The 12,183-nt window shown below is 41.2% G+C and overlaps 1 protein-coding gene across 1 annotated transcript in view; it reads left to right on the plus strand.

The window, feature by feature from the left end:
- The window catches only part of TRPM6 (transient receptor potential cation channel subfamily M member 6), a 192,901-nt gene that overhangs the window by 85,749 nt on the left and 94,969 nt on the right, over window positions 1-12,183 (plus strand). Inside the window, exon 7 of the mRNA XM_027105679.1 lies at window positions 8,135-8,348. Coding sequence (XP_026961480.1) covers window positions 8,135-8,348 — 214 coding nt within the window. The remainder of the gene's footprint in view (window positions 1-8,134; window positions 8,349-12,183) is intronic.

The raw sequence follows: 12,183 nt of genomic DNA on the forward strand, positions 1-12,183 counted from the left end.
TTTTGTTGAAAGCTTTTTCTGCATCTATTGAGATGATCATATGTTTTTTCTCCTTCAATTTGTTAATGTGGTGTATCACATTGATTGATTTGCGTATATTGAAGAATCCTTGCCTTCCTGGGATAAACCCCACTTGATCATGGTGTATGATCCTTTTAATGTGCTGTTGGATTCTGTTTGCTAGTATTTTGTTGAGGATTTTTGCACCTTTGTTCATCAGTAATATTGGCCAGTAGTTTTCTGTCCTTGTGACATCGTTGTCGGTTTTGGTATCAGGGTGATGGTGGTCTTGTAGAATGAGTTTGGGAGTGTTCCTCCCTCTGGTATATTTTGGAAGAGTTTGAGAAGGATAGGTGTTAGCTCTTCTCTAAATGTTTCATAGAATTCACCTGTGAAGCCATCTGATCCTGGTCTTTTGTTTGTTGGAAGATTTTTATTCACAGTCTCAACTTCAGTCCTTGTGATTGGTCTGTTTATATTTTCTATTTCTGCCTGGTTCAGTCTTGGAAAGTTGTGCTTTTTTAAGAATTTGTCCATTTCTTCCAGGCTGTCCATTTTATTGGCATATATTTGCTTGTAGTAATCTCTCATGATCCTTTGTATTTCTGCAGTGTCAGTTGTTAGTTCTTCTTTTTCATTTCTAATTCTGTCGATTTGAGTCTTCTCCCTTTTTTTTCTTGGTGAGTCTGGCTAATGGTTTATCAATTTTGTTTATCTTCTCAAAGAACCAGCTTTTAGTTTTATTGATATTTGCTGTTGTTTCCTTCATTTCTTTTTCCTTCATTTCTGATCTGATCTTTATGATTCCTTTCCTTCTACTAACTTTGGGTTTTTTATTTTTTCTTCTTTCTCTAATTGCTTTAGCTTTAAGGTTAGGTTGTTTATTTGAGATGTTTCTTGTTTCTTGAGGTAGGATTGTATTGCTATAAACTTCCCTCTTAGAACTGCTTTTGCTGCATAGCATAGGTTTTGGGCCATCATGTTTTCATTGTCATTTGTTTCTAGGTATTTTTTGATTTCCTCTTTGATTTCTTCAGTGATTTCTTAGTTATTTACTAGTGTATTGTTTAGCCTCCATGTATTTGTATTTTTTACAGATTTTTTTCCTGTAATTGATATCTAGTCTCATAGCGTTGTGGTCGGAAAAGATACTTTATATGATTTTAATTTTCTTAAATTTACCAAGGCTTGATTTGAGACCCAAGATATGATCTATCCTGGAGAATGTTCCATGAGCACTTGAGCAGAAAGTGTATTCTGTTGTTTTTGGATGGAATTCCCTATAAATATCAATTAAGTCCATGTTGTTTAATGTATCTTTTAAAGCTTGTGTTTCCTTATTTATTTTCATTTTGGATGATCTGTCCACTGGTGAAAGTGGGGTGTTAAAGTCCCCTATTATGATTGTGTTACTGTTGATTTCCCCTTTTATGGCTGTTAGCATTCGCCTACGTATTGAGGTGCTTCTATGTTTGGTTTATAAATATTTACAATTGTTATATCTTCTTCTTGGATTGATCCCTTGATCATTATGTAGTGTCTTTCTTTGTCTCTTGTAATAGTCTTTATTTTAAAGTCTATTTTGTCTGATGAGAGAATTTGCTACTCCAGCTTTCTTTTGATTTCCATTTGCATGGAATATCTTTTTCCATCCCCTCACTTTCAGTCTGTATGTGTCCCTAGGTCTGAAGTGGGTCTCTTGTAGACAGTATATATACTGGTCTTGTTTTTGTATCCATTCAGCCAGTCTGTGTCTTTTGGTTAGAGCATTTAATCCATTTACATTTAAGGTAGTTATCGCTATGTATGTTCCTGTTACCCTTTTCTAAATTGTTTTGAGTTTGTTATTGTAGGTCTTTTCCTTCTCTTGTGTTTCCTGCCTAGAGAAATTCCTTTAGCATTTGTCGTAAAGCTAGTTTGGTGGTGCTGAATTCTTTTAGCTCTTGCTTATCTGTAAATGTTTTAATTTCTCCATCGAATCTGAATGAGATCCTTGCTGGGTAGAGTAATCTTGGTTGTAGGTTTGCTTTTCTTTTTCATCACTTTAAATATGTCCTGCCACTCCCTTCTGGCTTGCAGAGTTTCTCCTGAAAGATCAGCTGTTAACCTTATGGGGATTCCCTTCTATGTTATTTGTTGTTTTTCCCTTGCTGCTTTTAAAGTTTTTGTTTGTATTTAATTTTTGATAGTTTGATTAATATGTGTCTTGGCGTGTTTCCCCTTGGGTTTATCCTGTATGGGACTCTCTGTGCTTCCTGGACTTGACTGACTCTTTCTTTTCCTGTATTAGGGCAGTTTTCAACACTAATCTCTTCAAATATTTTCTCAGTCCCTTTCTTTTTCTCTTCTCCTTCTGGGACCCCTATAATCTGAATATTGGTGAGTTTAATGTTGTCCCAGAGGTCTCTGAGACTGTGCTCAATTCTTTTCATTCTTTTTTGTTTATTCTGCTCTGTGGTAGTTATTTCCACTATTTTATCTTCCAGGTCACTTATCCGTTCTTATGCCTCAGTTATTTTGCTATTGATTCCTTCTAGAGAATTTTTAATTTCATTTATTGTGTTGTTAGTCATTTGTTGTTTGCTCTCTAGTTCTTCTAGGTCCTTGTTAAACGTTTCTTGTATTTTCTCCATTCTATTTCCAAGATTTTGGATCATCTTTACTATCGTTATTCTGAATTATTTTTCAGGTATACTGCCTATTTCCTCTTCATTTGTTTGGTCTGGTGGGTTTTTAACTTGCTCCTTTGTCTGCTGTGTGTTTCTCTGTCTTCTCATTTTGCTTACCTTACTGTGTTTGGGGTCACCTTTTTACAGGCTGTAGGTTCATAGTTCCTATTGTTTTTGGTGTCTGCCCCCAGTGGCTAAGGTTGGGTCAGTGGGTTGTGTAGGCTTCCTGGTGGAGGGGACTAGTACCTGTGTTGTGGTGGATGAGGCTGGGTCTTGTCTTTCTGGTGGGCAAGACCACATCCATTGGTGTCTTTTGGGGTGTCTGCGACTTTAGTATCATTTTAGGCGGCGTCTCTGCTAATGGGTGGGGTTGTGTTCCTGTCTTGTTAGTTTTTTCGCATAGGGTGTCCAACACTGTAGCTTGCTGGTTGTTGAGTGGAGCTGGGTCTTTGTGTTGAGATGGAGATCTCTGGGATAGTTTTCGCCTTTTGATATTACATGGAGCTTGGAGGTCTCTGGTGGGCCAATGTCCTGAACTCAGCTCTCCCACGTCAGAGGCCCAGGCCTGACGCCCGGCCCGCGCCCAAAGTCCCTGTCAGCCACACCACTCAGAAGTAAAGGGAGAAAGAAAGAAATAAAGAAAAAAAATAGAATAAAGTTATTAAAATAAAAAAATATATTTAAAATAAAAAAAGTTAAATGTAATAAAAAATAAAGAACGAAAGAAAGAAGACAGCAACCATACCAAAAAAAAAATCCACCAATGGTAACCAGCACTAAAAACTATACTAAAGGGCTTCCCTGGTGGCGCCGTGGTTAAGAATCCACCTGCCAATGCAAGGGACACGGGTTCGAACCCTGGTCCAGGAAGATCCCACATGCCACGGAGCAACTAAGCCCGTGTACCACAACTATTGAGCCTGCGCTCTAGAGCCCGTGAGCCACAGCTACTGAGCCCGCATGCCACAACTACTGCAGCCCGTGCGCCTAGAGCCCGTGCTCCACAACAAGAGAAGCCACCGCAATGAGAAGTCCACGCACCGTGACAAAGAGTAGCCCCCATTTGCCGCAACTAGAGAAAGCCTGCGTGCAACAACGAACACCCAAGGCAGCCAAAAATAAATAAAAAAAGAAAAAAAAACTGTACTAAAAAAAAAGCAATGGAAAGACAGAACCCTAGGAAAAATGGTAAAAGCAAAGCTATACAGACAAAATGACACAAAGAAGCATACACATACACACTCACAGAAAGAGAAAAAGTAAAAAAAAATCTATATATATATATGAAAAAGGAAGCAAGCAGCCAAATCAATAAACAAATCTACCATTGATAATAAACTCTAAATACTAAACTAAGGTAAACATGAAAACAAATTAGATGCAGAAAGCAAATCCCAAGCCTATAGTTGCTCCCAAAGTCCACCTCCTCAATTTTGGGATGATTTGCTGTCTATTCAGGTATTCCACAGATGCAGGTACATCAAGTTGATTGTGGAGATTTAATCCGCTGCTCCTGAGGCTGCTGGGAGGGATTTCCCTTTCTCTTCTTTGTTCTCACAGCTCGCAGGGCTCAGCTTTGGATTTGGCCCCGCCTCTGCGTGTAGATTGCCGGAGGGCGTCTGTTCTTCGCTCAGATAGTGCGGGGTTAAAGGAGCAGCTGCTTCGGGGGCTATGGCTCACTCAGGCCGGGGTTGGGGAGGGAGGGGTACGGAATGCGAGGCGAGCCTGCGGCGGCAGAGGTCAGCGTGACTTTGCACCGGCCTGAGGCGCGCCGTGCGTTCTCCCAGGGAAGTTGTCCCTGGATCTCGGGACCCTGGCAGTGGCGGGCTGCACAGGCTCCCCGGAAGGGGGGTGTGGATAGTGACCTGTGCTTGCTCACAGGCTTCTTGGTGTCGGCAGCAGCAGCCTCAGCGTTTCATGCCCATCTCTGGGGTCCGCGCTGATAGCCGTGGCTCGCACCCGTCTCTGGAGCTCCTTTAGGTGGTGCTCTGAATGCCTCTCCTCGCGCACCCCGAAATAATGGTCTCTTGCCTCTTAGGCCGGTCCAGACTTTTCCCCAGACTCCCTCCTGGCTAGCCGTGGCGCAGTAGCCCCCTTCAGGCTGTGTTCACACCGCCAACCCCAGTCCTCTCCCTGCGCTCCGACCGAAGCCGGAGCCTCAGCTCCCAGCCCCTCCCGCCCCGGTGGGTGAGCAGACAAGCCTCTCGGGCTGGTGAGTGCTGGTCGGCACCGATCCTCTGTGCGGGAATCTCTCCGCTTTGCCCTTCGCACCCCTGTTGTGCTCTCCTCCATGGCTCGGAAGCTTCCCCACCGCCACCCTCCGTCTCCGCCAGTGAAGTTCAGCTCCCTCCCAGAGGTGCAGGTCCCGTCCTAATTCTTTTGTCTCTGTTTTTTCTTTTGCCCTACCCAGGTATGTGGGGAGTTTCTTACCTTTTAGGAAGTCTGAGGCCTTCTGCCAGCGTTCAGTAGGTGTTCCGTAGGAGTTGTTCCACATGTAGATGTGTTTTTGATGTATTTGTGGGGAGGAAGGTGATCTCCACCATCTTGGAGGTCTCCTATTTTGCTGATTTTTAACAGAGGCTGTAACCTCCAAATGTATCTCCAAATTGTATTTCTAAGTGTAGATGATCAGATGACCAGGTTTTATTGCAAAGGCGATCCGTGTTACTTACCTGTTGACAAAAATGACCTGACTCTTCTTTTTCTTTTATGTCTGAGGGGCATGATACCTTACCCAGGTGTGGTGTGGCCAGCTCTTTGATTGACTTCTTTCAGCCAGGTTATGCCCTCTGCAGAAGAGAATGGCTTATTGCTCATGAGGCAGTTGCCAAACGGCTTCCCTTTTCTTAAGGAATGTACAAAGGTTACTACCGAAGAACAGACTTCACCTGACCACGGCTATAGCAATTCCCAGTAACTTACTTAACCTGTGGCTGTTGGTGCCTGCTATGCCCTTGTGAGAGCCTTTTCTCAGGAAGAAAATGGGGAAATTTCTGTACCCCCTGAATGATAGTGCTGGGCTCTACAGGCCAGTTTTTCTCCTGTCCCTAATATAGTAATTTTACATGTGATTCACGTAATTCACTTGTGATTCACGTAAGTATTGACAGGTCAGCTGTCTCTCAGCTGTTTTCTATTGACCTTGTTAACTGTACACTGCCTTATTAGAGGCAGCTTTCCTTGGGGAAAATACAGGGGGAGCCTACCTCAGGAAAGCTCAGAATCAGTTGTGTCCTGCAGTGCATCATCAGTTAAAAGGATTTGAAAAACTGTTCTTAATAGTGCAATCATAATAAGGTTTCATAATATAATTGTACAGTAATCGACATTTCTGATTACTAATCCACTTGCATCTAACTGTGCATTGATTTTTGTTTGTTTTAGTTGGCAAGAAAACTGTCCTCCAATCCTTTTTGGAAGCTGACTCTCATAGAACTCTTTATGTAATTTTTCCCTTAATTGTTCATCTTCTTCCTTTTGCTTTTATGTTTGTTTATAATCATCCTCATTTACTCATTTTTTTATCCATTCAACAGATCTTTATCAGTTGCCCATACTTTGCTATGCCCCAAAGAGAATATGTTCTGTGTACTAACATTGCTTACTGTCTAGTGAGGGAAACAGGAAATAAATATACAATTACCCCAGACGGTGGGGATGCTGGGAAAGGGGAATACAGGGTTCTTTGAGAGAATAAAAAGGGAACTCCTCCTGTTTTTCTGGGGTGGTGTGCATGTGTCAAGGAAGCCATCTGAGAGTAGGGATGGCTAAGCTGAGAGGGGAAAGATGAGTGAGGTGTTTGGTGTCTGGTGAGACAGAAGGGTAAGACCACTGTAGGTGTGAGGAATAGCTTGTGGGAAGGCCAAGGGGGAATATGGTACATTTAGGAAAACTGAAAACATGTTTAGACAGATCTGATCACTAATACGTTTTATGCTTAGCATTAGGCTCCTGTTACATCCTCTGTGCCTGAATGCATTTTATTTGATCTCTCAGAAGAGGCTACCCTTCTATTTCAGCCTGGAATTGCACTTCACGTTTAGCATGCACAGCAGGAGAGCTTGGGAGAGCTGGTTACTCATCCCCTCTGCTGCATTTCCCTTTCTAGTTGTTATCCCTCCCACCTCCTTCCACAGAGGTTTGGAGGTGAGTTATGATAAAGGAGGAGGAGGGGAAAGAGAGAGTCATAAAACCTTAGCACCGGCTTCAGCTGGCCTTTGGAAGAAAAGAGTCTAGTGCTGATAATTTAGTTGATCAAGGTGTTATCCTGAAATCTCAAGAAGTATCTTCTAGGACTAAAAGGACTTATAACTGAAAGGGAGGACTACCTGGGAGAAAGAACTGAGAGAGAGAGAAGGAGAACTAAACCAGAGCTGCCTCCTCTGCCCTTATTCATCATTCGGGGCAACATGAACCCTTTCACAAAGGTCAACTTGTATTTTTCCTACTCTTTGAATATGTGATAAAGCCGTGGCAACTCAGTTTTCTCACTTGTAAACTGAATCCTAGTTACCCTTAGATTCTTTCTACTACATCCTGTGATGGCTGCACCATCCTCATGTCAGAAATTCTAATATTTTAATTATGAAATAAAGGGATTCTGTTTTAAGAATTTCAAAGACGAACACAATTGTTTTAAATCACTATCACATTCTGGAGGACAATGTGATAATTCCTATTTGCATATCTATGGCGATCTCTACCTGTGGTTATTTTTGCTATAGTTTTATAAACTCATGGTTTCCTATGGTCCTTATCCTATAAATCCGACTTATTCTTGCTGTTGGTTGGCTCACACTCATCTCAATATGATTTTATCAGTCTGTATGTGGCTGCATTGGCTGGGAAAAGAAAGCCAGCCATACACTATAATCTTGGGCAAAATGCAAAATGGTTCTGGAGCTGCCTGATTTCCGTCTTTTCTTTTGGTTACACTGACTCTCTTATGAAAAGTTTTTATTTTGGAAAAGAAGTTTTTAGAGAGCTGATATATATAGGAAATGGTTAGAATGTAAAATTTAAAATAAATGAACATGCTTCTGGATCTTAATTTAAATTATGCAAATATGTGAAATGGTCCAGTAAATTAAAAGCCATAGCATTTATGAGAAAACCTCATTTCACTTATTTCTAAAACTTTTTTTAAATGGGTTTTCTGGCATAGTGATTTTTGCCAGTTTGAAGTATTTCTGCCTTACCTCAGACCTTCCAGAGGACATTGGTAGACTAACCCTGAAAACCACAGGAAGCCTTCCTATGGTGACTTGTAATTCTCAGAAGGAACTTAAAGGGGGTGTGGGGTCTTTTCAAAGTAAATATTTCCATTATATGAAGATGAACTTTTAAAGAGATCCTAGACATTTTCTTTCAAGTTTTGGCATTTCAGTTGCCCTGCTGTGTGCTTACTGCGACGTGGCAGGTATTTTCCACTATTTTATGTATATGTGTATATGCATATCTTCCAGTATATTAGAACTTCTTATGACACAAAGTTGGATCATCTATTACATTTAATGTTGAAAGAGTGGAAGATGGAACTGCCAAAGCTGGTGATCTCTGTCCACGGGGGCATCCAGAACTTCAAGATGCCCTCCAAACTTAAAGAGATCTTCAGCCAAGGTTTGGTCAAAGCTGCAGAGACAACGGGAGCATGGATAATAACTGAAGGCATTAATACCGGTAAGGCACATTCCCTGTTTCAGTCTGTTTTTTTTTTTAATTCCTTCTTTTTAACTGTGAATCAGGCAGTATAGCACCTAACCTCTGCTCTGCAGTGCTCCCAGGACATGTGGTAGCGTGAGAAAGACTGGAAGTGTAGTGACTGGAAAAGAAACGCAGAAGAATCCTAGACCTTTCCTGGAATGTATTTTTACCATTGTTAAAATATGCTATTTTAATATAACTTTGGGTAAACGTCTGGCAAAGAAAATAGGTTTTCATGAGCTTTGGACTGTGGTGAGGTAGTGTGTGGGCATAGACGTGAGCTAAACTCACCATGGTCAGGTTCTCAGGAATTGGAAATCAGTGACATGTGCAACAACTGCATTGAGTGTATGGGGCATGAGGAGATAATTAACTACATAACTGGCACTTGTTTCTGTCACTGACTCTTTCATACTTCTTGAAATCTGACATTCAAGGACTTCATTTAGTAGCCCCTGAACCTCTAACCCTGCTCTTTTGCATCAGTGTTTATGAACTGTATGCATGTTAGAGAATCATCTGGGGGCTTTGCAAAAATACAGATGCACAAGTTCTACCCCAGATTAATTAGAGTTTTTCAGGGTGAAGCTTCTGAAGGGTATCTAATGTGCAGCCAGGGTTGAGGATTACTGACTTCACAAACTCCTCTCTTACTAATCTGTTACTGATATGTTACAGTTCTGACACCAGTTCTCATGTGTGGGTTCTTTCCCAGCACACCACAGTTCTGCACCAGCTGAGTGTCTTACAGTTCAGCTCAATTCTGAATTACTGTCTACCAGGAAATAGCGACAGATTCCACAGGTTAAGGGCTCAGTCCCACAAGACTGTCCCCACTTCAGATGTCAGTCTCAAGTCCAGGGTGTTACCCGTGCTTTTGACTGGCTGGCTATAAATCAGAGGTTCCCACCATCCCCTCCTTGGGTTTGATGAATTTGCTAGAGCAGCTCACAGAATGCAGGAAACCAGTTTACTCACTAGATTACCAGTTTATTATAAAAGGATGTAACTCAGGAACAGGTAGATTGAAGAGATGCATGGGGCAAGGCATGTGGGAAGGGGCACAGAACTTTCATGCCCTCCTCCCATTTCCACGTGTTTACCCACTTGGAAGCTCTCTGAACCCTGTTTCTTTTTTTTTTTTTTTTTTTTTTTATGGAGGCCTCATTACATGGGCACGATTGATTAAGTCATTGGCTATTGATAATTGAACTCAATCTCCAGTTCCTCTCCCCTCCCCAATGGTTGAGGGTGAGACTGAAATTTCCTACCCTCTAGTCACGTGGTTGGTTGGTTCCCTTGGCAACCAGCCCCCATCAGTATGTCCAAAAGTTGCCTCATTAACATAACAGAAGGCACCTCTGTCACTCTCACCACTTAGGAAATTCCAAGGTTTTAAGGAGCTCTGTGTCACTAACAGACCAAATATATATTATTATAAGTCACAGTATCACACCTGTGGCTTTCCATCTTCCCTTTACTTCTTCCTCTTTTGATTTGGGATATCCTAGCCAATGTTTCCTATTAAGTTCTGCTTGACCTTTAGGATCTACATTAGATGCCAACATACCCAGGAAGCATTCTCTATCTCAACTCGCTCTTGTTTCTTAATTTCTATAGCGTTTATTGCCTGTAGCACTTGTAGCACGTTTATATTTTGCCTTACAGGTTAGGTTAGGATGAGTCTACCTGATTGTGAGGTAGAGGCTAGGGCCTATACATACGTCTAAGAACTAAGCAACGGGTACTAATGTAATGAATAATTTCTTTTGATTAAAAAGGAATGAAGGAAGCAAGTGATTGAAAAAACAAAATAAAAATAAAACCAAGGGATTCGTCTTGTCACTAATGGGTAACCTGGTAGTTTCTCTGGTACATTTCATTGAGATAATTAACTGTTTCACATTCTTAGAAAAAAGCAAAGGTTGCAGAGTTCTAAGTCCAATGTGTAGTACTTACTTTATTTCCAGTAAAAAAAAAAAAGAGGGTGGATGGGGAAGTTTTGTAGAGTTAAGAAAAAGGTGAACTTGGGCATGGTTTTTTTCTTTTAATAACTAATTGTGTTACATGCTTTATTTTACTTATTGCTTTTTTAAGAAAAAAATATTTTAGATTAGGGCCAGTTAAAGAACACAAATATAATGGTGTGAAGACTATTGAAATAGTTCATATGAACAAAAAAATTGAGAAATGAGGTATACTTGGAGCTTCCTTAAACAATAATCAGGGTCTGACCTGATTCAGCCTCAGCTCCTTAGGTCCTGACTACTCAAGAAGTGGTCCCTGGACCAGCAACATCAGCATCACCTAGGAGCTTGTTGGGAAGGCAGATATCGGGCTCCTCAGACCGGTGGGATCAGAATCTGCATTTTGATGACCTCCCCAGGTGATTCTTATGCACATTTAAATTTGAGAAGCTTTGCTTACCAGCTTCAACCTATGCTTGAGATGCTTCTCAGCTGTAGTTGAACATTATTTGGCATGAATTTTTTACATTTATTTAAATTGAATGCCCCAAGCCTTTAAGAATCTATTGTGTATAAAGCATTTGGATAGATGCTGTGGATGAAAGATGAGTAAGATATGGACTCCGGGTTTAGTGATGAGGTGGGTGACTGTAACAAACAGAGAGTAAGCAACTAACCAAAAATCGATGCTGAATGGGTCATAGTTGAGATACAAAGGAAGTGTTTGGGAGTAAAAGGGAGAGGAAGAGGAAAACAAATTCCAGTTCCAACTGAGGGAACCTGAGAAGAAAGCTTGGTGAAGGATATAGCACTTAATGTTGGCCTTGAGAGAAGGGTAGGAAAAAGCATTCTAGGCAGAGGTGGCAGTTCAGGGCAAGGTACACAGCTGGAGACTAAGGCATGTGTAGAAAGAGGTGATAAGGCTGCTAGCTGGATGTGCCGTGTGGCAGAGGACAGGGGCAGCAAGGGAGACTGGAGCCAGATTGGGTGCCATGTTATTTAGGCTGAGGTTTTATTCTCTATGTAGCAGAGAGCCCTCAAAGAATTTTGAACAGAAGAATGAATAGGGAATGATATTGTCAGATCTGGTTTTACAGAGAGTCTTAGCAGATAATATGTCTTAAGATCACATGTGGGCTGCTGACAAACGATCACCACCACATGCTGGTAACGCGTGCCAAACCTATGGATCTGAATCTCTATTGGTATTGATGTGTGTTCTGTGGTCCAGAACCCCAATTTTAGAAAATGACTGGGAAAAGTGCAAAAGATGGCTGGAGGGGAGGATTCCAGAGAGAAGGAAGTGATTTAGGTGCTATGCATTAGATGCATGCAATATGCAGGGCTTTGTTGTTTTTTTTTTCCTGTGCTAATGACACATACAGAGTCAGACTGTACATAGAAAGAGTAAGTGGCGTAATGTAGTGTTTGTGATTAAAAGGCAAATTTTTTTTTAATTAATTTTTATTGGAGTAGAGTCACTTTACAATGTTGTGTTGGTTTCTTGCTGTACAGCAAAGTGAATCAGTCATACGTATATTTATATATCCACTCTATTTTAGCTTTCCTTCCCATCTAGGTTGCCACAGAGCATTGAGAAGAGTTCCCTGTGCTATACAGTAGGTTCTCATCAGTTATCTATTTAATACATAGTAGTGTATGTATGTCAGTCCCAATCTCCCAATTCATCCTACCCACCACCTCCCCGCTTGGTAACCATAAGTTTGTTCTCTATGTCTGTGACTCTATTTCTGCTAAAAGGCAGATTAAGCCAATCTCAAAAGGCTACATATTGCATAATTCCAACTATATGACATACTGTAAAAGGCAAAATTATAGAGATA

The sequence above is a fragment of the Aethalodelphis obliquidens genome, unplaced genomic scaffold (assembly GCF_003676395.1).
Source record: "Aethalodelphis obliquidens isolate GAN/ISIS:26980383/991018 unplaced genomic scaffold, ASM367639v1 scaffold7, whole genome shotgun sequence".
Classification (NCBI taxonomy): domain Eukaryota; kingdom Metazoa; phylum Chordata; class Mammalia; order Artiodactyla; family Delphinidae; genus Aethalodelphis; species Aethalodelphis obliquidens.